Raw genomic sequence first — 27,272 nt, 5'->3', positions numbered from 1 at the left:
GGATTTTTTTCCTAATTTCTTTCATTTCTCTTTAGGCATAAGAAAAATGTAACTTAATTTTCTCTTTCACCAAATGATAACATTACATTATAATAACATAAATCAACTGATCTACAACCAAAAACATTACTGCAGGTTTAGTGGTAGTGTATGGGATGACACACTAGTGGTGGCTGAAGTGTAACTATGCATCAAAATCTTTCATACATAAGATTTTTTTTATATACATATATATATATATATATATATAGATAGATAGATAGATAGATAGATAGATAGATAGATAGATAGATAGATATAAATATCAACAACATATCAATATCAACGTTTGTGCTGCAGATGCCTGACATGTGTGAATGTAAATGAGCGTTAGACTCAGTGAGATGGAACAGAGGAGACTGACTCTGAGCTGTGGAGGAGGAGTTTGCTGAGATCACTTCCACTCAGCTTAGGACGTTCCGGCGACTGCATTTATGGAAAGAAAACCGTTATCACTTCATGTTGAGAAGATTTAAGACATTGTGAATAATCGTTTGGATGTGTAGTACTTGCGTTATAATGTCGTGAAACGATCTAGTGGTCTACCCGCGTTTATTATATATAAACACTCCGGGTTTGTTTGGTTTTTTCCCCCCTCTCTGATCGGATTGCTGTTTTCCGGCTGTTGTTTAAAGCCTACAAACATCCAAAAATGTGGACCAGAGGTGATTTTGAACATGGATACGAACCTTCTAAAACAGGTGAGATTGAAGCGTTCGGTGATATAAAACAGAGGAGGATGAGACTCAGGGATGATGTGAGAGCAGCTTGAGCCAAGATTGCGTTTTTTGAAGGCCAAAGTAGGGCAGCTATAGCACACACTGATACGGATAGACAGGACTGATACTGTATATGAACACACGCAGAGGATTACAAAACGTTTGTGATCGTTTAGTTTCGTATCGACTTAGATTGTAATTCAGCCATTGTTTAAATTAAAATTAATAATAAAATAAAAGATCAGAGATTGCGGTAAGCTGCATAAACAAGATCACCCAGCTGAGCACAGTAGAGCTAATGTGTGTTAAATCAGGAAATAATCAAAGTGATATGTGATGGGAGTAACCTACTGTTCTTAGTTTTAAATGGCTACTTCCACGTTTTAATAATATTTGAGAATATGTATCGTTATCGTTATCTTTGTATTGTATCCTATATTAGTATGATGAAGACATCATCAACAAACACTGGGACATTATTGTTACACTGTATCATCAATGAGTAGCCATTCTGCCTAACTTTATGTATGCAAGATATATTCTGCAGCTCTACATGAACAGCTGTAATATACTTTTTTTTAAATCATCAATCAATAAATGAATCAAACTTTATTTGTATGGCACTTTTCATACATGGTAATGGAGTGCTTTACATAGTCAAAAAACAAACAAACAAGACAAAACAGATATAAAATACTCGATAAAACAGGAAGTGAGGAAACTATCAGAACTCTCATGAATCTGCAGTGGTAGGATGAAATTAAGAATACACAAATAAAATAAAAGATTGATCAAATATAATAAAGAAATACTGAAATAACGTAATTATTGAATAAGGTGTGTAATGTGAGGACGGGTATTAAAAGGGAAAAGATAAGAGGAAAATAATAAAAAGAATAGTCCACGTAGTAAAACAGGCTAAAACATAGAATAAAAGACAGATGAATAAATTAAGTAAAACAAGACTATCACAGTTATAATATAATGAATTCAATTATTATGACTTGTTTAAAAAAAAAGCTAGATTCATTCATTAGGTCCAGAAAGAGTATCAGACTATGTGGCATGTAAAGATAACATTAACTTCTTGGAAAATTAATTGTAAGAATATTATATGTTTTATAATATCTATATTCATATTGAATTTCTCTTTCCAGAAGATTAATAGATTTCAGACTAAACACAAACAGCCCCATGAACATACTATAATATTTAGGGCTAGGTATCAATCAGTACTCGATACCTTTATGGTTTCGACCCAAAAAATCAATACCAAGTAGTATCGAAAGTTGCTCACAGCCAATCAACGCAACCCTAACCCCTTCATTTAATGCGACATGTGATTGGCCCACTGCCACAGCAGCTACAACCTGTCTGTGGAGGTTGGAGTTGTGATGAATTGGAGTTAGCACGCTTAGCAGTTCAGCAGCCAAGATGCCACCTAAATGCTCTAAAGCAGAGGTGTCAAACTCATTTTCAGTCAAGGGCCACATAGACCAATTTCATCTCATGTGGGCCGGATTATTAAAAAGATGGAGGGAAAGAAGGAAGAAAGGAAGGAAATAAGAAGGGAAGGAAGGAAAGACAGGCAAAGGGAACGAGGGAAGAAAGGGAGGAAGGACAGATGGAAGGAAGGAAGGAAGGACAGAAGGAAGAAAGGGAGGAAGGACAGATGGAAGGAAGGACAGAAGGAAGAAAGGGAGGAAGGACATATGGAAGGTAGGAAGGACAGATGAAAGGAAGGAAGGAATGAAGAAAGGAAAATAGGAAGGTAGGAAGGACAGATGGAAGGAAGGAAAAGAACACAGGAAGGAAAGTGGGTCGGATTGCACCCCTTGGCGGGCCGGTTCTGGCCCACGGGCCACATGATTGACACCCCTGCTCTAAAGTGTGTCTACATGCCTGTTACACCAAATAAAAGACAGAGACCTAAATGTGGAATGGGTATTGAATGAAGTACTCAATTGGTATCAGAGTCACTTTAAAGAGTACTTGGATTGGTACTGGTATTGTACTTTTTAAACGATACCTAGTCATTGTACATGAGTTCATATGTACTTAAAGCCTTTTTAAAATTGTTTCAGGCACCAGCAGTGGTAGCTCTCCAGGATGGGTCCCTGGCCATGAGTCAGCCTGGCTCAGCAACCCTCCAGGCCCTGAGAGCAGTATCGGTGTTCGCCGACACAGCACAGTTTCTGACAGTGGTGACACCGGCATCGGCACTTACTGCTCCGATAGCGTGGAAGGTATGTTTTTCTCTTTCAGAAAGTTCCAACCAGCAGGTTTTCTTTGTCAAATCAAAGGTAAGAGTGGTGGAATTAATTGTCAGTTTATATGATGCGATTGTTTAAATGTCTTATTCTTATTGGCCCTGTACGTTTTCCTACAGACGACTCCAGTTCCAGTACCACACCTTCATCTTTCCATCCACTGTCCCAGCATCACTTGGGCCAAGACGAAGGGTTCGGGAGTGGTATTCCCATCGTCCACGTCATGCCATCCCCCTCCGCTTTACCCCACAGTTGCCTCAAAATGCCAGCCTCACCCAGCAGCAGCACAGGTCGCTGGAGCAGGTCTTGCCAACTACTTACGCCAACCATGTCTCCCCAATATGCACCAAGCAGTCTGGACATGAAGGATCACCAGCACCAGCCCATTCGTAGGTGGTCCTCTCTTACCAAGTTGTCATCTGGGGCTGATAAGAGCTCCACTAGGACATCGGCCTATCAGTACAACCTGAATTCACAAGGCTCCCTGGACAGAGGTGTGCTATACGGCTACAGAAAGGAACCCCGTGGTTCAAACACAAACACGGGTCTTTATTTACCGTTATCATCCTCCATGCTCAGCCATAGTTTGCTACAGCGCTCACCAGGTGCCGGTCCCTGCTACTGGAACAATCACAGCATTAGATCACCTGGTTTGGAAACAGACCTATCCCTGTCTTCCACTCTGTCCTCACCTGTAAAACACAACAGTCTGAACATGAGCTATAGTGCGTTACCAGAAACTAAACTGCCTTGGGGAAGTCTCAGCTTACCCAAGCAAGCAGATTCAACGCTGGGTCATCAGACCGATAGAGACTCTCCGATTCAGTCTGCAGTCCGAACCCAGATGTGGCTGACGGAGCAAATGGAGTACAGCCCCAAAGTAGAACGCGGAGGGGAACTCGGTCAGATCGGTGACACTGAGACAAAGGTCTGTGGTGGAGATGGGCTGTTGCCACGGCAGCAGCAGGGACATCAGCGGGAACCAGGAATCAATCCGGTGAGGGTTGTATTATAACAATAAGATGACAAAAGAAATGAGGTTGTAGAAAGAAAGAAGTGAAAGAGCGAGAGAGGAAAGGGGAAATTAAAGTGATTAGTTAGTGCTCGAAGGTTGGAGGGGAAGAAAGGGGTAAGGGATGGAGGAAAGGGGTACATCTTTAGACATCTATATGTTTAACAAGCACAATTCACCTGACTTAAGAACAATGACCTACCGATTAAGAACATTTCTTAGTATTTTGCATCCAAGGTAGTATGTACTTATGTTGACACATATCTTTATTCCTCAGATACTGATGTCATCACATTATGCACTGAACTGCATGTGTTCATTGACCTATATGTGTGTGTTTCCAGATGCTGATGGGGACCTCCCTTCCTGTCAACACTCTGGTGAAAGTTAAAGAGGGACTGCTGAGACAGAGAGAACTGGAGATAGATCGGTACTGCAAGAAACACACATACACACACACATACACATACACACACAGTGGCTCAAAATGTTATCTGCCTCTTTGACTTGCCAATTATCGGTATCGGTATCGGCCCTGAAATAATCATCACATCATTTCCAGTTATTGTGCCAAGATTTTCACTTATTCCAGCTCATAACAATTTGAGCTTGAGACAAATAACAATAATAATAAACCCTTTTGAGAACATCAACAGTTAACAGAAAGATATGCAAACAACCAAGCAACAACGTGCAGACACTGAATAACCCACAAACCCTCCAAAGTCAGTTAAATAACATTATTGCATGAATAACTCCAATAATTCCCCTTGAACAGTTGAAATACAAGAAGTTTGAACAAAATAATAAATCTTTTTGTAAACTAACTTCAACATAGTAGAGAGAAATCACTAATAATAACAATAAGGAATTCTACCATACTTCCTGTCTTCAGATTGTAGTCTTTTTTATTTTGGATTGTATCACTTTTGTGTAAAAGTTTTAATTAACAGTTAATGCTATTATTAATATAAAAAGGTGTAAAAATTATGGTGATTATTTATGCCATCACGCATACAACTATCAGTGGGGTAGTCATAATGATAATAAGTGCATTTATAATCATTGGGAATATTATGATGATTATAATAATTACTATCATCATTATTATTATTATTATAAGGATCTGTCTTATTTAGGTGACACTGATCGATTAATCATGCTATAAGTTTGATTTGCAACCTGAGCAGCATCTTACAATGTCAGAAAAAAACCTCATCTTATATTAGTGTGTACCTATTACATTTGTAAGCGGTAAATGATTCTGTCTTCCAGACAAAAGCAGCAGATCCTGCAGCTCCATGTCCGGATTAGAGAGAACGAGCTCAGAGCGCAGCAGGTCCTGCAGAGCCAGAGAGGCTGGTTTGATGAGCCACACATCCTCAATACAAAGGTAACGCATGCTGCCTGTGTCTGTGAAGAATGACAATTCAAATTCATAATTTGATTACACTAAGTATGTTCATGATAAAAGTCAAAACACAAGTTCTGGTGTCCAATAGGAGTCAGCGATGGGAATACCATGCAAACAGCCATCTGATAGGCTGTTCTGTGATGAAGACCTTGTTAGGAAGCTGGCACTGGCCGAACTGGAAGTACTCCATTTGAACGAGTTCTTAAAGCAAGTCACACAAAAGTATACAGAGGACATCAGAAAACTGGAGGAAAAGGTACAGTATATTATTATAAGAGTTCTATCATTAAGCCAAAGAAAGGGAAAAAAATGCTTAATAGAACAACTACTCTATCTTTTGCTACAAACAACCACTGGAACTAAAACACAGGACATTGCCTCAATTTGTTGGTTCAAACTTTTTTTGTGCTTAACAAAAGGAAGCAGCTCAGGCTGTCAAAATAAAAGTCAGGAGCATAAACGAGCAGGCTTCAAGTTAGAAAGTCACTTGAACTTCTGGTTGATTTGTATTGTACCCCTTTGTTACATTTGAACTAAACTCTTTGTTGATGTTCAGGCCAGGCCCACTTTCACTGATCAATACGATACTTCAGATTCTGGTTAGTACTTCCTACCAGAACATGCCCACTAATTTTGTTGAAATTCTGTTAATTAGATTTTCAGATAAACATTGTGGCGCCCCCTATTGGTTAGGCTTAACAAATTGAAAATGCTCTAAAAGTACAGTATTAGACCTTTTCCATATACATGTGCTGGCTAAGGCTTGACTCTGCACTCCAGCCCAGCACAGCAGAGGTTTGCATTTTACTAATAATGTGCTTATCTTGAGTTGAAAAGCAGCAGGTTGTATATGACAATATGGGTTTTTGATATATGAGGTCTATTTTTTTTTTTTTGTCCACAGATAAAGACGAGGGATCGTTACATCAGCAGTCTGAAGAAGAAGTTCCAGAGACAGAATGAACAGAGCCAAGAAAAACAGAGACGCATAGAGACACTGGAGAAATACCTGGCAGACCTACCAACGCTGGACGAGGTGCAGACCCAGGCCCAACAGGTACACATACACACCTGTGTTAACATACTCACACTCTGAAAAGCAAGGTTTCATTTGAAGTAGAAGCAGTTCAGTCTGACTCTGTCCATTCCAGCATGCAACATTTTGGTTGTTATCTACTGACCGAAGTACACAGAAAATGTCACTATGTCCCTATTGCTTTAATAAAATGACAACATGTACACTATATTGTTTTCCCCAACTGGATGACAGACTCAAATTGACCAAAAGGCTACTCGAAGATGTCAAATCCATTTTATTTTTGGATATTTTATAAGAGGGACTAATAACATAACTGCAGCTGACCATTGCAGCTATATTATGTAATGAGTTTGGGCCAATTCTTCATATTTCATTACATTAATGCATCATTAATTAAAATAAAACATAACATCAAAATCATAATTTTGGCTCCAGCACATTTTTGCATTTATTAGTGTGTATGATGATTGTGTGGATATGCATTTAACACATGTGGTTGTAGTGCTTATTAGATTTATTTAACTCACTCGGTGTGTGTTTGTGTGTGTGTGCGCTCAGCTGGAGGAGGTGCAGCAGAAAGCGAAGGAGCTGGAAAAGACGGTGTCCCAGTTAGAGGAGAGCATAGAGGAAGGATGCGCCGTGATGAAGGAAAAAGACGTCAAGATTGAGATGAAGGCCAAGAGAGAGAAAGAGCTGATCGCATCTGTACACAGGTATGTAATCAATTGATAAGCTGCTATTATTTATTCATGGAAGTATGTATATATGTATGAATGCATTTACTTTTACAAATGTACATGAAGACCCACCCCACATCCCAAGCTTCACAGCACATGTAGCTAGCATATATAATTAAACATGTTCAGCATCTTAATGAATTCAAGTGCATGAAGTCACTACAGCTGAATACAAGTGAAGGGAAAAGTGCAGTTCTAAGCAGAAACTGAACTATATGTACTTTATTCAAACATGAGACGATACAGTAAGTTGTCATGTAATGTAAAATTTCTTAGTCAACGCTCTAAGAGAGTTAGATTTTTCCAGTATAAGGAATGATGATAGATCCGTCTGCCAAGAGGTTATTACTAGGGCTGCCATTTATTTTAAAAATCATGATGACTAGCTGAATTTCAACAGTTAAATGCATTTAATCACATTTAAAAAATATATATTATTTTGGATTTCATAACAGTTTTTAAGTCCATATTATTACAATTAATGTAAAGCCATTCTTACCAGTGTGTCTTGACTGGGAATCAAATGAATGCAAAGAAAGAAATTTCTACTTCAAAAATATAGAAAAGAAATGCTGCAACAACAGTGTGGTCATGAGGTAGGAGACAACGACAAAGTGCTTATTCTGTGAAATACATTTTAACAAGTTAAAGTCAAAGTCATAAGAATGTGTGCAGATGGTGCAGCAGCATGATGCATCTATAGGAAATGATAGAGGCAAATGAGAGGACTGTAGCAACTCATAATGTAATAACAGCTCATAATGTAATAAATTAAATGTAATAAAAGTTCATAATGTAATAATTGGCTCATAATGTAATAAAATCTTGAGCGCATAACGTAATAACGCCTTTGCGCATAATGTAATAATGTAACAATTTATTACATTATGAGCCCAACTATATAGCAACTCATAATGTAATAACAGCTCATAATGTAACACTGGCTTAAACTGTGACAAAAGTGTTGCATTATGACCATTTCTTTACCGTTGCCGTTCCTGCAGGGTGAAAGGACTTGCTTTCACCTCTGTGATTGTCTGTCTGTATGTAAAAAACGTGGTGGAGCATTAAGTCCATAATGGCCACACCTGCACATTGACTACTCGAATTCACCTACAGGCAGAGGTCTGTGTTTGTCTATGATTTGTACATAGGTGGCACTACAGTAATAGGGTGGATAAGGGAAGAGGGAGGGGACTGTAGTTCATGTAGTTTAAGAACATTTTCTATTGCTACAATAAATGCAGAAAACAGTAACTTCTACATTTAAAAACACATTTAAGATGGTTCTTTTCAAATAAGTAAGTTAACACTCTTTCCTTCACAGCCTGATGACGACCTTAGAGTTAAAATGTTGCTGTTTTTTTTATTGCTGGTCTTTAATGCCAATTCAATAAACACTTTTAAACAATTTCCTGCTACTTACATTAAATACATGATACAAGCAGCATGTTCATTCAACATTCACTTTATTTAGAAACTCTTCACTGTTGTCAAACTTTATTTAGAAGCCTGTCAGGATACCCAAGTAAAAAAAAAAAAAGTCGTGATTTAATTAAACAATTCACATAAATAATACATAATCAGAAATTATAGTTAGCCAACAAAAATCTAATCCAGGGCTCCATTTGTCAGGAACTGTTCATGCCCCTGATCACACAGATCAGGGGCTGATCAGGTGAATGGTGATTTAGAAAAAAAACAAAACTTTATTTCTTCCAATATATGTCAGTTATATGGAACCATCCAGAGGATATGTGTCGAATCACAATCCATGCAGTAAACCACCTGGCATTTTGGCTGAAGAGCTGCCTGATGTTGGTTGCAAGGCCACTATTGCGTCCAGCTGCTTTATATAACCTGCTAATATTTATACAGCAGTCTTCATCCATCTCAATATCTAAACATTCAACCAAAGAACCACGTATATAAATTCTTGGTAGGAATGGCCGGGTTAGCTCTCTGAATAAGTTGGAAACTCTGTAGGTGCCCAGCATTGTCATATCCATCAACAGACAATGCTGGATAATGGATGACACTACCAGCAAAGGCAAGTTAGGGCTAACAACCAAGAGGGTATCATCAGGAACAGAAGGAACAATATCAGGGCCAGTTTGATGGACTGTGTTGAGGTCACCATGTGGGAGATCACATGGTGACCCTAACACCATGTCATCATGAGGATCATTGTAGTGATGGTTAGAGTCAGGGTCAGAGTGATGATCAGAGTCCGGGTTTGAAAATTGGTCAAAGTCAGGGTATGAATGTTGGTCACAGTCAGGTTTGAAATGGTGGTCAGAGTCAAGGTTTGAAGGTTGGTCAGAGTCAGGGTCTGAATGGTGGCTTTATTTGTACCTTTATTTCAGAGGTAAATGATGATAATGCAACACTTTTTTCACAATATAATCTATTATTACTTTATGAGCTGTTATTACATTATGAGCTGTTATTACATTATGAGTTGCTATATAGTTGGGCTCATAATGTAATAAATTGTTACATTATTACATTATGCGCAAAGGCGTTATTACGTTATGCGCTCAAGATTTTATTACATTATGAGCCGATTATTACATCATGAACTTTTATTACATTTAATTTATTACATTATGAGCTGTTATTACATTATGAGCCATTATTACATTATGAGTTGCTACAAGCCATCCAAATGAGTGGACAGAGTGCAGTATCTGTACCTGTATCAGTATCTGTGACATGATTTTAAAAGAGTTTTCTGAAAAGTCTGTTAATTTTGAACACAACCAGAAAGTATGTGCTAATATTTTTTCTAGCAGGGGTCTTGAACCTGGACTCTCAGTTCAAGCCTCCCACTCAATGTAGATATTAGCAGATAGAGGGGAGTCAGATGAAAGGATGAAGTTTAGATGTCAGCCCTGTTGAGTTTTCTGGTTTCTCTAAAATATTTAAAGAACCCTCAGGGGAGAAAGAGGGTGAATGTAGTGCAAAACTGTGAACCTGGAGATAGCAGGAAAAGTGGATGAATAACTGGCTAGTTTCTACTAGATAAGAGGGTTGTTGTTGTTTTTTATTGTGAATCATGCAAAGTTACTCATGTGGAGTCCAAAAATAAAATTCTGAGATGTGTAGTAAAGGACAGTGGATTTTGACAACTATCCTTTCAATGTAAGTGGGTCAGTAACAAATAAGGGTTGGCTAGATGAACAACTCAAAAGTATTCTAAAATATAGTTCTCTTTCATAATATTTCGTTCGATGTCTCACTATGGGATGCACGCCTCGCTGCAGCCCTCAGAAGCATTTATCTCATTACGCCAATCCTGATTGGCTGGTGAACGTGTCCGTCCGCCACAGGTAGTCCCACCTACCTTAAATAGCTCATGCGGACGGCACCACCCTCATTCAAACACCTCTTCTCACTCGGAGCATATCTCGCGTCCAGGGCTAGCTAGCTTAACTGTCCATAGACGGATCTTATTTAGCTTCTGTCGCTGGGCGCTACATTTTTCTGCTTCGTCGGTCACACCAGATCGAACTCAGTGCTTTCCTGCCCTCCACGGCTTGGTCAGCACTGCTCTCGACGCCCCACCACAGCTACTCGAGCACCGGGCATTAGCACACCAGCTAATTCTCGGCTTCTTCACGGTTAGCACACCAGCTAACTGCCTCGGCTCCCTGCCTGCACACCAGCTCGCACGGAATGGAGGCTAAAACCCCTCACACCAGAGGGCACGGAGACTCCGGAGCCAGACTCTGTCGCTGCGGGAATAAGATATCGAGCATGGATCCACACCAGGTCTGCTCGTGCTGTCTTGGGCTGGAACACGCCCGGGCGGCTATCGAGGTCCCCGGCTCGTGTCAACACTGTGCGGTGTTCACCATCAAGAGTCTCCGCAGACGACTAGCCCGCCAGGCTAGCCTGTCTGGACATGACCCCTATCTCTCTTCCGACGGCGCCGCCGTCGAGGGCGGAGAGGAGGTGGGGGTCGCTGCGGTGGCGACACCGGAGGCTAGCGACAGCTGGGGCTCCCAGCTCGAGCTAGCCGCGGTTCCCCCTCTGGAGGAAGACGTCCTGGATTTGGACTATGGGGAAGATGATGATGGCGCCTTGGATCTCCTCATATCAGAGGATGAAGAAGAGGATGACATCTTCATCACGCCGGCTCGGGCTGCAAAGCCCGCGGCTTCCGTCGACTCTCGGGATGGAGATGAGCTCGGACATGCTCGACGCTCGGAATGCAAACGCGCTGCTGCCCGGCTGGGCATCCCCTGGCCCGCTGTCGTAGCTGAGACCACCAGATCACGCTACGAGGGGAAGAAATTGCCCTTGGCCAAGAGCGCGACGAAGCAACTTCTCCCCGTCTTCCCGGAGCTGCTGGAGGACCGCCCCTACAGCAGCCGGAGCCCGGTTCCCGGGGCCTCGTCCCTCGACTGTGAGGCGATGGAGAGCCTGGGTCTGCTCCGCATGCCTCCGATGGAGCCACTTGTTGCAGCTCACCTTCACCCCCAGCTGTCAGCGGTGTCCTCCCGGAGCCCCAGCCTGCCGTCCAAGTCCGACCGTTTTCAGTCAGCCCTGACTGAGAAAGCGTACAAGGCGGCGGCGCTCTCGGCCAGAGCGCTCAATGTCCTCTCGCTGCTCACGGCTTACCAGGCTGAGTTGTGCGAGGATGTTGCGCAAACTCAGGACCCAGCTGCGTGGGAGGAGATACCGGTCATCACCGACCTGTGTCTCCGTGTCCAACGCTGCGCAGTCCAGGCCACGGGAAGAGCGATGGGGACCATGGTTCTGCAGGAGCGAGCGCGGTGGCTCAACCTCGCCAGCCTGTCAGACAGAGAGAAGGACGACGTCCTGGACATGCCCATTGTCCCGGAGGGTATTTTTGGTTCCGCCCTAGCATCGATGCAACAACGGTGTGAAGCCAAAAAGAAGGAAGACGAAGCTCTCAAGCTCTGCCTCCCTCGCAAGCCCCCAGCTCCCTCTCCACCTGCGCAGCGTAAATCCTTCGCGCAGGCTGCCTCCCAGGTTTCGCAGTTCAAAATACCGAAACATCCGAAGCCTCAGCCCGCCCCGCCGCCCGTGCCCGGGCGGCCCGGCTGGTTCAAGAAGCCCTCGGCCCCAGCTACAGCTCCGCCGGCACAAGCTACCAGCCACCAGGCCAGGAAGAAGAAGAGAGCGGCCTGACCGCCCCTCTCGTCACCGGTGATGCAGCTGGAAGTTCCCCGTTCTCCAGCTCCACCTGTTTGGCTTCCGAGCGTGCACTCCGGGGCCCCCCACGCCCCCATCTCCCAGCTGCCACGGACCGTGCCAGAGCAGACCGGGAGAGACGGACATCTGACGGCAGAGGGTTCAGCGGTTGCCCCTCTCCCATGTCCACAAGCACGCACGCACACACAAGTTTTCATAAAGAAAATAAAATGTGTCCCGCTGTCGCATCCAGGCCGAGTGCCGAGGGCACAGCGAATAAAAGCCAAAACTATAAAAATAAACAGCGCGGTGGTGGCACCTGCTGTCCGGCTGCTGCTGAGGGCAGTGAGGTCCCCGTCACTGCGTTGTCCTCCCGGGCCAAAGTGCACAGCACCGCCCAGAGGCCATGTCAGTTTTCCACCACGAGAGGGCGCCACCGCACCGCGGTTGGGACCTCTCATGGTGGAGGAGCTGCAGCGCGTCTCACCTCTCTGCCGCAGGTGGGAGAGGTGGGCTGTGCTCGCAGCTTCACCCTGGGTGTTGAAGACGATTTCGAGGGGTTACAGGCTGCAGTTTGCCGCTGTTCCCCCTCGATTCGCCGGCATAATACACTCCCAGGCTCAGGGAGAGTCAGCTCGTGTTTTACAAGAGGAAATCCTCTCACTGTTAAACAAAGGAGCAATCTGTGTCGTTCCTCCCGCACAGTGTCAGAGCGGTTTTTACTCCAGGTACTTTCTGGTCCCAAAACGGGGGGGGAGTGGTATTCGCCCTATCCTGGATCTACGTGCTCTGAACAAATTTCTCAGGAAATACAAGTTCAGGATGCTCACACACGCATTCCTGCTGCGCCTGGTGCGACAGAACGATTGGTTCACTTATGTCGATCTGAAAGACGCGTATTTCCACATTCCAATATATCCTCCCCACAGAAAGTATCTGAGGTTCGCTTTCCAGGGGACGTGCTACGAGTACCGCGTGCTCCCATTCGGTCTGTCTTTAAGCCCGAGGGTGTTCGTCCGGTGCACGGAAGCGGCGATAGCCCCGCTGAGACAGCAGGGCATTCGCTTGGCCACATATCTGGACGATTGGCTGCTTTTGGCACAATCGAGGCAGGAGGCCATGGCGCATACGCGTATTCTCACACGGCACCTATTAGACCTGGGTTTTGTGATAAACGCGAAAAAGAGCATGCTGTGCCCGACACAGGACATAATCTTTCTGGGATTATCCCTGGACTCGGTGATTTTCACGGCGCGCCTCTCGGCGGAGCGAGTGAGAGCTTTCGGAGCATGTCTCGCGCTTTTCCATCCAGGCAAATCTGTTCAATTCAGATTGTGTCTTCGATTACTCGGACTGATGGCGTCAGCCATTCTCGTGGTTCGTCTTGGTCGCCTCCACATGAGGGAATTCCAGCTCTGGGTGGCCTCATGCGGGCTGGATCCTGTGCGTCATGGCGCACGGAGAGTGTTGGTTACGCCGGGGTGCGTCAGGGCACTGCGCCACTGGCGAGCCCCGTCTTTTCTGACCCGCGGGGTGCCCATGGGCTCTGTCCTGTCCAGGAAGGTGGTCACTACGGACGCCAGCCTGACAGGGTGGGGCGGAATTCACGAGGGCCGGTCAGTGAGGGGCATAAATTTTCTGGAACTTTCAGCGGTGTTCCTCTCCCTGAAACACTTCCTTCCGTCTCTCATGGGCCATCATGTCCTGGTGAGGACGGACAATACGACGACGGTAGCGTACATCAACCGCCAAGGGGGGTTGCGCTCTCGTCAGTTGCACATGCTGGCACGCAGACTGATCCTGTGGAGCTGCGGTCGTCTCCTCTCCCTGAGGGCGACGCACGTCCCGGGAGCTCTGAACACGGGCGCGGACCTGTTGTCCAGGTGCGCGCTGTTTTACTCTCTGCGCAGCCTGGATGCTCCCCTCGGCATAGACGCAGTAGCGCACATCTGGCCGCACGAGCTTCTTTACGCGTTCCCTCCCCTGGCCCTGATACCCCCCACTCTATCCAGAGTGAGGGACCACGGCCACGCGCTGATTCTGATAGCTCCGCATTGGCCTGCGATGCATTGGCTGGCGGAGATATATCGGTTGCTGTGCGCGCAACCTTGGCAGCTCCCGCTGCGCAGGGACCTGTTATCGCAGGGGGGGGGTACGGTTTTCCACCCACACCCAGAACGCCTGGCGCTGTGGGTTTGGCCCCTGAGTGGTTCAATTTGTCAGCTGTGGGACTCCCACAGCGTGTGATTTCCACTATACAAAGTGCTCGAGCCTCTTCCACTAGGTCTCTGTATGACTGTAAGTGGAGAGTGTTTGAGGACTGGTGTCACAGAAATGGCCATGTTCCTTTTCAGTGTCCAGTGGGTGTGATATTGTCATTCTTACAGGACCTGATTGACAAACGAAAAGCCTTCTCCACAGTTAAAGTGTACTTGGCAGCTATAGCCGCCTGTCACGTGGGGTTTGGGGAACAAACAGCGAGCCAGCACCCGCTGGTTTGCCGTTTTATGAAGGGAGCGCGCAGGCTTCTCCCCGTGTCCAGACCGCTGGTGCCACCATGGGATCTGGCGGTGGTTCTGGAGGGGCTCAAGGGTCCTCCTTTTGAGCCGCTGGGGGGAGCAGGCTTGAAACGCCTGTCTCTCAAGACAGTGTTGTTACTGGCTCTGGCTTCGGCTAAACGGGTTAGTGACATCCATGCGCTTTCGGTGCATCCATCATGCACTCAGCTTTTCCCGGGGGATGTGAGGATGATTTTGAAGCCCAACCCGGCCTTTGTGCCTAAGGTAGTGGGCTCATGTTCTCCTATTGACCTTGTGGCCTTTGCTGCCTCACCTGGAGAGCAGCGGTCACATGCGTTATGTCCAGTCCGTGCGGTGCGCACTTACATGGACAGGACTAAGGGTTTCAGGAGGAGCGATCAGCTGTTTGTCTCCTGGGCTAATCCTCATAAGGGGAAACCTGTCACAAAGCAGCGCCTGTCCCACTGGGTCGTGGAGGCGATTGCTTTGGCTTATACGAGTCAGGGTTTGCAGACACCTGCGGGTCTGCGGGCGCACTCGACTCGGGGCTTGGCCGCATCCTGGGCCTTATTCAGGGGAGTTTCTGTTCAGGACATCTGTGCTGCAGCGAGTTGGTCCTCGCCTCTCACTTTTGTCCGTTTTTATATGCTGGACGTCTCCGCTCCGTGCGTGGCACGCGCGGTTTTGCTGTCCTGATTGGAACAGAGTACATTTTTCCCTGTGGGTTGGTGGACGCTCGATAAACTTGTCTGACAATACGGGAGCAACCATATCCCATAGTGAGACATCGAACGAAATATTATGAAAGAGAACTGTAGGTTATTTACATAACCCCGGTTCTCTGAGTAATATGAGTGAGACGTCTCACCAGACTACCCTTCTTGCTTGGGCGAGTGAGAAGAGGTGCTTATCTTGAATGAGGGTGGTGCCGTCCGCATGAGCTATTTAAGGTAGGTGGGACTACCTGTGGCGGACGGACACGTTCACCAGCCAATCAGGATTGGCGTAATGAGATAAATGCTTCTGAGGGCTGCAGCGAGGCGTGCATCCCATAGTGAGACATCTCACTCATATTACTCAGAGAACCGGGGTTATGTAAATAACCTAAAGTTTTAAAAGCAGCATCAGGTTTGTTAAAATGTACATTTAGTATTTTTGTTGGTTTTATATCATTTGAAATGACATTTGCACCATTTTTTTTACCAAAAGTAAGACTGAATGCTCCTGAAAATGTCAAATGGTGTAACCACAAAAGAATGATACATATTCAATATGTTATCCACCTACAGTGTATTTAAGTGGACTTATATTAATAATGACTTGATTTTAAATTGACATGATTCCTCAGATTAAATGTAATATTTAGAACAATTGTATTCCATTATCTTTATTTAATGTATATAATAATGTAAGATCATGCCAAACTAGTTTTTTACCATAATCCTCTAATATATTCTCTCAAAATGGATTAAAAGCAGAAATTTGATGCTGGGTCCATAAAAAAAGAATGTGTACAAATTATTCATACGTTTATTTTCACATTTTAACCCTTAAATTTAAACTAAACCACATGAACACAATTTCATTGTTCATATGGACACCTCACTTTATTAAGACAGACAAAAATGGTGAACCTTGCGTGTAACTCAGTTTAATATGTTGATGCACTTCCCCTTAAATTATTTTGCATTCAGTCTGAACTCATGCATTTTTTATGTTAGATGACAAAATTGCCCTACATGGTTTTAACCATTTGCTCTGTGTATGTGCATGTGTGTCTGGGTAAAGCCTGCAACAGAAGGTGCAGCAGTGTTTAGACGATGGAGTGAGGTTACCCATGCTGGACCTGAAGCATCTCGAAGCGGAAAACAGTCAACTTCTGGAGCACCATGACCACAGCAGCAGGGTAAACTATCTAAACACAAGCACGCATACACCTGCAGTCAATAAGGCATTAACTCTTATCTCTTATCTCTTCTTCCCAACAGCTGATTGAACACCAGAAAGAACAGATTGAGCGACTGACTTCACAGCTAACGGTACGGTTATTAACAAATCCACACATCAGTTTGTCAAACTTAAGCCTCCTGTTCTTAAAAGACAGAATAAAGTACAACACTGGTCAGCTAAAAGATGTTTATTGTCACATGCACAGCAGATGGCAGCATTGAAGGCAGTAACATTTGGCTTTTTTGAGCTCTGGTATATCAGTAGGTCTAGTAGCTGAAAACTGTAATCAAATAAATGACAAGTACTAAAGTAGAATGAAAGTAGTCATTAAAATAGCAAGTAAGAGTGAGAAAGTAATAGTTGAAAAATGACTAGAGTAGTGGGTAACAGAATAAAAAGGTGCCACACCTTTTACTGTTTGTGGACATGACTGATAGATCCAGTTAAGAAGAGAACATAACCCTGTACTTATTGTTAATACAAGGGTTAGCACTACACTTGGAAATTAATATTATGCACTTGTAAAATTATAAGGGGCACCACTCTCTGAAAGTTCTTTCACTGAATAAAGTGGCAGGTTCAGATGCTGCTTTTGGGGGGCAGGGGGGCAATAACATCAAAAGTAACTAGCTCCACCTCCAGCAGCTACAACAGTAACATGCTGCTCTAACACTGATGCTTCACTATTAATAATCTAATGATGTCATATATAATAATATATCACTACTTTTACTGTAATACTGCATACTACATCACTCATAATACTGCAGTACTTTTACTGTAATACTGCATACTACATCACTATAATACTGCAGTACTTTTACTGTAATACTGCATACTACATCACTCATAATACTGCAGTACTTTTACTGTAATACTGCATACTACATCACTAATAATACTGCAGTACTTTCACTGCAATACTTTAACTACATTTTGCTGCCAGTACCTGTGTTTTTCCTAAATAGGACCTGTACTTGTAATGGAGTACATTGCTGTATTGGTACTTTCATTTAAAGAAGGGATCTGAGTACTTTTTCCACCAGTGTGATAAAGGCCCATTGCAGATTTTTTAAGAAAGGCTGTATTAACTATTTATACTTATCTATGGCTTTTAACTTTTAGATTATTACCCCATGAACAAACAACCAGAAATCAGCGTGTAGAACAATGCTTTTGGTCATTTACAGGTTGTCCCCCTTTATAGATGCAACAGACAAATTCATTATGAGTCTTCACTTCCTTCCTAAAATTATTATTACCTCTACCAAGGAGGTTTTATTTTTAGTCAAACGTGTTTATCTCAAAAACTGGTGAAAAGTTTGACAGTGGACCAAAAAGGAATTGGTTTTGCACTGAAGTCCTGAAGTAAAGATTTGTTTCTCCTGCATTCCTTCCTTGATAAAAATCGATTCCCCGTTTCCTCCTCAGTCGTTTCCATCATTTCTGTCTGAAAACATTTTGTTCCACTGTTATTTCTTATAAAAACTACTGCTACACATTTCATCCTTCCAAATTGAAGTTTTGCTGCATATTTGGATGATTTGTAGGGATTGTCCAGAATACTTTCTGCTATCCATCGTATTCATAAGCCCGTTGATACCTTCTGTGAATTATGACTATAACTTCCTGTTATTCCTTTTTTACTACACCAGCATCAGTGAGAGCTCGGAATTTGTTTTATAGGCACAGATGTGATAGTGGCAAATGAGAAAACTGAAATATATACCTTCATTTTCCCTCCTGAGAAGCAGCGGCAGTTGGAGGAAAGGTTGTTGCTGCATTGTCTTCCCCATGTGGAGATGCCAGAAGTGGACCGGCTGGTGAAAGAGATGTCTCTGTGTCTCCTGGACCTCCAGGGTCTCTGCAGCATCCTGGCTCAAAGAGCACAAGGAAAGGAGCTCAACCTGTCTCTGCTTCTGGGAATGACATGTACGTGGATAACACACACATTCTTTATGCAAGGTTGTGAACATAGGCGAAGGTTGTTGTTTAAAGACTGTGTAAAGTGAATTCAGACATTTTTTTCTAAACACATTAAATAGGTTGTTAAGTATGCTGACTGTCGCACAGGACTAACTTGACGTGGAGAAGTACAAGCGGAGTGTTCACACAATGCAACCATTTATTACAAGAACCTTCAAATAAAGCACGACTCTGTTCATCCGTCCTCTTCATCAACTGCACACAACTGGGACTGACGTAGCATGGCATACACGTAGGTGTACAAAAAAAAACCCTGTAATACCCCACATAAGAGCGCCATACAAAAATGATATTTAACACCCCCACTCGCTCTTATCTCATTAGGTTGCATGAAAACAAAATAACAGAATGAGGCTTCCTCATTATCTTAATGTATAATACAATCTTTGCACTCCTAAGTGCCAAACATGTCTCCTGCAAACCTTTTCAACTTTAGCTTAGTAGCTGGCTTTGTCAGAACATCAGCAATCATTTGATCAGTAGGACAATATTCCAAAATAAACTTTCCATTATTCACATTCTCCCTGACAAAATGATATTTAATATCAATGTGTTTGCAACGTTGTCTGTTAACTGGATTTTTGGCTAGTGCTATGGCACCTTGATTGTCTTCATACACCTTTGTTTGTGCATATTGGTAAGTGTCTATACCTCTGAGCAGTTGTTCTAAGTAGATGCATTCCTGTACGGCTGATGCTAAGGACATGTATTCAGCCTCACAAGTCGATAACACTACTGTTGGTTGTTTTCTTGTTTTCCAGGATATCAAAGAGCTTCCCTCATTTAAACTGACACAATATCCTGATGTATTTCGTCTATCCGCTGAATCTGATGCCCAGTCAGCATCACAGTAGACCCTTAGACCTAATTTTTCTGTGTCATTTCTCCTGAAGAATAGCCCCTGTTCTGTTGTACCCTTGAGGTACCTGAACACATGCTTTACTGTGTTCCAGTGTTCTACTGTTGGTTCAGCAAAGTGCTGAGAGAGTTTACTGACCACAAAGCTTATGTCTGGACGGGTGCATGTGGACAAGTAAATTAAACTACCTACTGCCTCCCTATACTTTCTTGGCTCTTGCATTTTCTCAGCATCTTCTGTGTATTCAAGTTTTGGTTCACATGGTGTTTCTCTAGACTTGCAATCCTGCATTTCAAATCGATCTAGAATCTTTCTCACATATCTCTCCTGTGACATTTTGACTACACCATTTGCTTGTTCAAAATCTATCCCCAAGAAATGACTCAGCTTTCCCATGTCTTTCATTTTGAACCTTTCAGTAAGCATCCTCTTTACATTTCCCAGAACACTCTCGTTATTAGCTGCTATGATCAGATCATCAACCCAAATTATTAGGATTACTTTCTCATTGTGTTTTTCTCTTGTATACACACAGGTATCAGCTGGGTTCTGTACAAAATCATTCTCAACTAAACATGTATGCAACATAGCATTCCAATTCCTCCCTGACTGTTTAAGACCATAGAGAGATTTGTGTAACTTGCACACTAGTTTTTCACCTGATTTTGACCTTTTCTCATAACCCTCAGGTTGCTCCATATAAATTTCACAGTCAATTGGGGCATGTAAATAAGCGGTCTGAATGTCCATCTGGTGTAAGACTAGATCATCCTGCACTGCCTTTTGCATGACCACTCTCACACTTGTCATATCAGCTGTGGGTGAGAAAGTCTCCTCATAATCAGTGCCTTGTTTCTGACTGTAGCCTTTTGCTACGAATCTTGCCTTGTATTTGTCAGACCCATCAATTTCAGTCTTAAGTGCAAAAACCCATCTGCCCCCCACTGTCTGTTTGCCTGGTGGCAACTGAGTGAGGCTGAAGGTCTCATTCTCCTCCAGAGATCGCATCTCCTCTTTCATGACATTTGTCCACTGCCTCGCTTTGGTTGATGCAATGGCGTCCTGGTAAGTTTGAGGTATGTCACACACCACTCTGTAACAAAAGTCCATGCATGTGTGCAGTTTGTCCTCCTCCTCAGTCTCATAATCCTGTAGATGAGCTGGTTTCTTTCTATTTCTCGGTGGTTTCCTTTTGGTCACAGTCTCTGTGACTTCACCTGGCTGTGTGTACTCAGTCTTTTCAGGTGAAGTCTCGGTAATACCACTTTGATCACCCTGACCTGGTACATTTTCCACATTTTCATCAACAACACTCTCTTCACTGTTGTCAACCCTTGGACTTACACCCCCATGTTCTATGTGTGAGTTAGATGTTTGTGTTTCCCTTTCCTTGGTTGTTTTAGTGGTGAATTTCACCAGTCTATGCTTTTGGACCCTCTTTGTGTCTGGATAGTATACTAGATAGGCTGGGCTGTTTTTATCGTAGCCTATGAAAACGCCTTGCTCACATCTAGAGTCCAATTTGCTTTTCTCTTGCTTGTAAGCAAAACACATTGATCCGAATTTTTGCAATTTGGATATGTTTGGTACCTTGCCTGTGAATAGCTCGTAGGGCGTTTTCTTTGTGCGCCTACTATAGCACCTGTTTCTCACATAAGCTGAAGTCTGCACAGCGTAGTTCCACAGCTCATCTGGCAGCCCGCTTTCTATCAGTAGGCATCTGCTCATATCATAGAGTGTTCTCCAACCTCTCTCCACAGTGCCATTTTGGTGTGGTGAGTAAGGAGCAGACATCTCATGCCTAATCCTATTCTTTGTTTACAGTGCCTGAAAGTCTCGACTTGTAAACTCAGTGCCGTTATCTGAACGGATACACTTGATTTCTCCATAAGGCGCTATGTCTGCTAAGAATCTTTCTGTGGCCTGCACCGTATCACTCTTGGACTTTAGAAAGTACACAAGTATAGTGCCTGAGTAGTCATCTGTGAAGGACTGCACATATCTGTGTCCCTCTTTGCTTGGTGTGGGCATAGGCCCGGCTAAATCAGTGTGGACTAGTTCTAGGGGCTTCTTTGCTTTCTTATCTGGCTCCCTATTTCTTGTCTGAGTGAACTTTCCTTGTGTACACACATCACATGACTGATCCAAACCAACTGTACCTCCCTTAATCTCCATGCCCTTCACAACACCTTGTAACCTTTTAACATCCTCAAAATTACAATGACCCAGTATTTGGTGCCACGTCTGTATATCATGACATACATTACACTGATCAACACCTTTTTCAACAGTTGGCAAGTAATACAAATTCCCAGTTTCATGAATGTCAAACCTGCTACCACCCTTGGTGACCATGCGGCTGTCCCCCTTTTTGAAAGTGATTGTAGCTCCTCCATTTGACGCTCTTGCCACTGAGAAGATGTCGTGTCGTGTCGTGTCTCGTAGCTGCGCTGTGTGTTGCCGTCCAGCGTTGTCTAGGAGATGGATCACCGCCGTTCCTCTCTGTTGGGCCATTCCACTGCACTTGCTTCCATCGGCTAATTCCACACAGTGGGTCTCTGGTTGGAACGAGCTGTCAAAGTTCTGGAACTTGTTGATGTCGTTCACAATGTGGGAAGTTGCCCCCGCGTCCACCATGATGCCTTTCGTTTTCACGTTGAGTGGTGGTCTTTCACTTTTCACATGTTTGGCCATGAAGAGGTGATCTCCTTCACCGCCATCTTGTTCCTCAGCAACTTTTCTGGCGCCATCTTGTCCCCCCTTTTTCTTACATAGTGACTCAGCATGGGTATTGTTTCTACAGTAATTGCACCACACTTTCTTGTAACACTTTCTCGCCCTGTGTCCTTTTATTCCACATTTATAACAAGTCAAGTTGGCATCTTCTTCTTTTCTGTTACCTTGTGGCTTGCTGTGGCCTCCGCCCTGTCTTCATCACGTTATCTGTCTGTTCTGTCATTTTCATTTTCTCCGACTCTTCATAGACCCGTAGCCTTCTTTTAAAGTCTGAAAACGTAACGTTATCCTCATTCTGCGTTACATGGACTGCTAGCGGCTTGAACGAGTCTGGTAGCCCGCCTAGCATCATGGCTACGATTAATCCATCACTCATGGTTTCTCCCGCATCTCTTAACGCTGTAATGATGTTCTCTGCCCTTATTAAAAAGTCTGTAACAGTTTCGTTTTCTGCCACTCGCAGCTTTGTTAATGACGTGTACATATTTATAATCCGTGGCTTGCTTTTTCCTGAATAATGTTCTTTAAGTATGCTCAGGGCTTTCCTGCCATTATCAGCGTCTTCGTGCCTTATTAGTGATAGGCTTTTATCGTCTATTAGCCTTACCAGTTCGGCATAGCAGTCTGCATTTTTCCGGTCGTCCTCATCACTCGCCTGAGCGGGTTCATGTAAAATGGTCTCCTTCAACTTGAGAATGTGTAGACAGCTTAGGAACCTCATTTCCCAAAGGTCATATTTCTCTTCAGATCCGTCGAATAAAAGCTGCGGTGCTGGGGTTCCTGTTGCTCGGTTTGCCATCTTCCAACCCCGCCAATTTCTCAGCTTCTTTGCTGGCTAGCTATCGTGTAATACGTCGCGTTAAAATTTTCACACTCGCTTATCTTCGACCCTGGGCCCATAACCTGTTAAGTATGCTGACTGTCGCACAGGACTAACTTGACGTGGAGAAGTACAAGCGGAGTGTTCACACAATGCAACCATTTATTACAAGAACCTTCAAATAAAGCACGGCTCTGTTCATCCGTCCTCTTCATCAACTGCACACAACTGGGACTGACGTAGCATGGCATACACGTAGGTATACAAAAAAAAAAAAACGTAATACCCCACATAAGAGCGCCATACAAAAATGATATTTAACATAGGTTATAAATGTATTACTATAAATGTGTACTAAAAAAGCTGTACAAAGCATTTCAACCATTTACACCGCGTTCCAAATTATTATGCAAATGATATTTTTCTCAGATTTTCCTAAATAGTCAATGAGAATGACAGTCAGTATAATTTTCAAGTCATCAACCGTTAGAATATAATTCGAATTTTATTGAACAAACGTCCCAATGATAACAGTATTTTTTTCAAAAATAAAAAACTCAAAATGCACTGTTCCAAATTATTATGCACAACACAGTTTCAAAACATTTTATAGGTTGTAAAGAACTGAAAATGGTCATTTGTTGAATTTGCAGCATTAGGAGGTCATAATTACTGAAATCAAAATCTATTTCAATAAAAAAAGCATCTTAACAGGCCAAGTTACATGTTAACATAGGACCCCTTCTGTGATATCACCTTCACAATTCTTGCATCCATTGAACTTGTGAGTTTCTGGACAGTTTCTGCTTGAATGTCTTTGCAGGATGTCAGAATAGCCTCCCAGAGCAGCTGTTTGGATGTGAACTGACTCCCACCCTCATAGATCTTTTGCTTGAGGATGCTCCAAAGGTTCTCAATAGGGTTGAGGTCTGGGGAGGATGGGGACAACCCCATGAGTTTCTCTCCTTTTATGCCCATAGCAGCCAGTGACACAGAGGTATTCTTTGCAGCATGAGATGGTGCATTGTCATGCATGAAGATGATTTTGCTATGGAAGGCACGGTTCTTCTTTTTGTACCATGGAAGAAAGTGGTCAGTCAGAAACTCTTCCAACTTTGCCGAGGTCATTTTCACACCTTCAGGGACCCTAATGGGGCCCACCCGCTCTCTCCCCATGATTCCGGCCCAAAACATGACTCCCCCACCTCCTTGTTGACGTCGTAGCCTTGTTGGGACATGGTGGCCATTCACCAACCATCCACTACTACATCCATCTGGACCATCCAGGGTTGCACGGCACTCATCAGTAAACAAGACTGTTTGAAAATTAGTCTTCATGTATTTCTGGGCCCACTGCAACAGTTTCTGCTTGTGAGCATTGGTTAAGGGTGGCCGAATAGTAGGTTTTTGCACAACTGCAAGCCTCTGGAAGATCCTACACCTTGAGGTTCGTGGGACTCCAGAGGCATCAGCAGCTTCAAATACCTGTTTGCTGCTTCATGATGGCATTTTAGCAGCTGCTCTCTTGATCTGCTGTTTCAAGCAGAAACTGTCCAGAAACTCACAAGTTCAATGAATGCAAGAATTGTGAAGGTGATATCACAGAAGGGGTCCTATGTTAACATGTAACTTGGCCTGTTAAGATGCTTTTTTTTATTGAAATAGATTTTGATTTCAGTAATTATGACCTCCTAATGCTGCAAATTCAACAAATGACCATTTTCAGTTCTTTACAACCTATAAAATGTTTTGAAACTGTGTTGTGCATAATAATTTGGAACAGTGCATTTTGAGTTTTTTATTTTTGAAAAAAATACTATTATCATTGGGACGTTTGTTCAATAAAATTCGAATTATATTCTAACGGTTGATGACTTGAAAATTATACTGACTGTCATTCTCATTGACTATTTAGGAAAATCTGAGAAAAATATCATTTGCATAATAATTTGGAACGCGGTGTAGATTTGAATTGTGGAGCTAGGCTAGACCCGCCTACTAAGTCACCAATCACCACAGAGTTAGCAGCTGAGCTCTAGCCGCCGAGCTAACAGCTGAGTTAGCAGCAGAAAGCTCTTAAACGTAGCATCCATGTTTCTGGTAGAGGTGGTGACTTTGATTGACAGATGACACTTGGTAGGGGGCGGGCTTTCAGCGGACTCGGCGGGCACTCCCACAGCGTTTGGTAGCAAAGAAAAAGGCTGAGTTTTACACAACTTTGAAGCCTAATTTCATTTATTTGGCGATTTTTTTAATCATTCAAATTTGGCAGGGTGGTTAACAACACACTTTTCTGTGGTATGTCAAACTCAGAACACATATTTATTCTTACTTTACACGGACTTTAAGTTGCATTTGAACAGCGAAAATGGGAAGCTACGCTATTTATGCCACCATTCACCATTCCTTTATTTGTCTCTTACCTGTTTCCGTCCAGCGCTGAGCGTTTCTGCAGAGGAGAGCGACTCCAGGGACGCGGTGGAGGAAGAGCTGAAGTTCAAGCTGCTAGAAGTGGGTCAGCTGAGGAGAGACATCGATGAGCTGAGGAAAAGTATCTCAGACCGCTACGCTCATTACATGGTTGACAGCTGTGTCTCCCACTGACCCCTCCTCCTCCCCCCTCCCCATCTTCCAGCTCTGATAGCAAAGCTCTAACATAGTGCGTGTTTTAATTCTTTTACTTCTTAATACATTTCATTCATAACCACATAAAGGATATTCATATATTAAGAGTTCTATGGTTCAGACCAATGCAGGCATTTCACCATACAAGCTATAACACATTAACATTATCATTATTATGTTAGTGTGTCATGTGGACCAATCATGTTGATCAGCCTAACCTCATATAGAGTGGTCGTCCTTCACATTGGTTGTGGATTGACTCGGACAGCGACAGAGCTCGCCACCAATGTAAGCTGCAGGACACGGATTTAAGACCTGTGTTATAGATCTCTCATCTGGATCTCATCTGGATCTCATCTGGATCTCCTGGATAATGGTCTTGGATCATGTTTAATCTGCCACAATCAGAACTAAAAGTATTTGAAGAGACATAAGTCCAGCCACGACAAGTTGTCTAAACCCCAAGAGCTGAATTTACTACTGACTAAAATCAACTTCCAGCTGCACTAATTAATATTTTTATATTAACAATTGATTCAATGACTGTGTAATATGTAATGTGAAAGCTGTTGCTTATAGGGATGGACCTATAGAGGCTCAGCTCTACAGAGCAGTTCATCTGCCCAAAGTGGAAACTTTTTGCTTACATGTTCAACACATTTATAAAGTGATAATATGTTAATATTGTACTTAAAGCTTGTTGTACAGTCCCTGTATGACCCAAATATCAATTATTTAGTAGTTAAAATGAATACTATAGGCTTGCTTATGCACCTAAATAAGCAGACAAGCACATTCACATACTGAGATGTGTAAGGAACATGTTAAGACTAGACATTCATATTCACCTGCAGAACTCCAGCCTCTGCTATGTGGATCCAATGCAGCTCTCTTTCCATCATTCCATGCAGGATACTGAATTGTAGATGTCAGTTACCTGTTTGAAAGTCTTATACTTTATCTGTGAGTTCAAATGTCTTATTAAGCAACATCAGCTGTTAACCACCTAAAGTGTAGGACTCTTTGGTAATTAAAGGACATATACACTCACTGGCCTCTTCATTAGGTAATCTAATGCAATCCAATACAATAGCTTTGCTTTCTACATTTATGAAGTTTATACATTTTCTGACATTATAAGAAAGGTGATAATTCTACTTGATGTTTATTACTAGAGTCATAGTGGGTAATGGTGGTGTATTAGGGTGCATTATGGTGTTCCTAATATTTTGTCCACTCCATTAACATACATGAGGGGGGCACAATATTAGGAACACAAGTCAATATAATGCAGCCCAGGCAGTACACCACCACCTCTTAGTACGACTTCAGTAATAAACATGAAGTAAAATTATCACTTTTTTGACAATGTTCACAAAAACTG

The 27,272-nt window shown here is 43.1% G+C and overlaps 1 protein-coding gene across 1 annotated transcript; it reads left to right on the top strand.

Moving 5' to 3' along the window:
* The first annotated feature begins 466 nt into the window (after window positions 1-466).
* cep85l (centrosomal protein 85, like) lies at window positions 467-26,014 on the top strand. Its single transcript, XM_053337360.1, has 12 exons — window positions 467-740; window positions 2,843-3,004; window positions 3,148-4,025; window positions 4,385-4,470; window positions 5,316-5,433; window positions 5,543-5,710; window positions 6,359-6,511; window positions 7,052-7,206; window positions 16,701-16,818; window positions 16,901-16,951; window positions 18,614-18,794; window positions 25,701-26,014. Exons 1-12 carry the CDS (start codon window positions 692-694, stop codon window positions 25,865-25,867), a joined length of 2,286 nt encoding a protein of 761 aa, XP_053193335.1. The 5' UTR covers window positions 467-691; the 3' UTR covers window positions 25,868-26,014.
* Window positions 26,015-27,272: the final 1,258 nt, after the last annotated feature.

The sequence above is a fragment of the Scomber japonicus genome, chromosome 17 (genome assembly GCF_027409825.1).
Source record: "Scomber japonicus isolate fScoJap1 chromosome 17, fScoJap1.pri, whole genome shotgun sequence".
In the NCBI taxonomy this organism is placed as follows: domain Eukaryota; kingdom Metazoa; phylum Chordata; class Actinopteri; order Scombriformes; family Scombridae; genus Scomber; species Scomber japonicus.
Note: the sequence above shows the minus strand (reverse complement) of the source record. Positions and strands in the feature narration are given on the sequence as shown.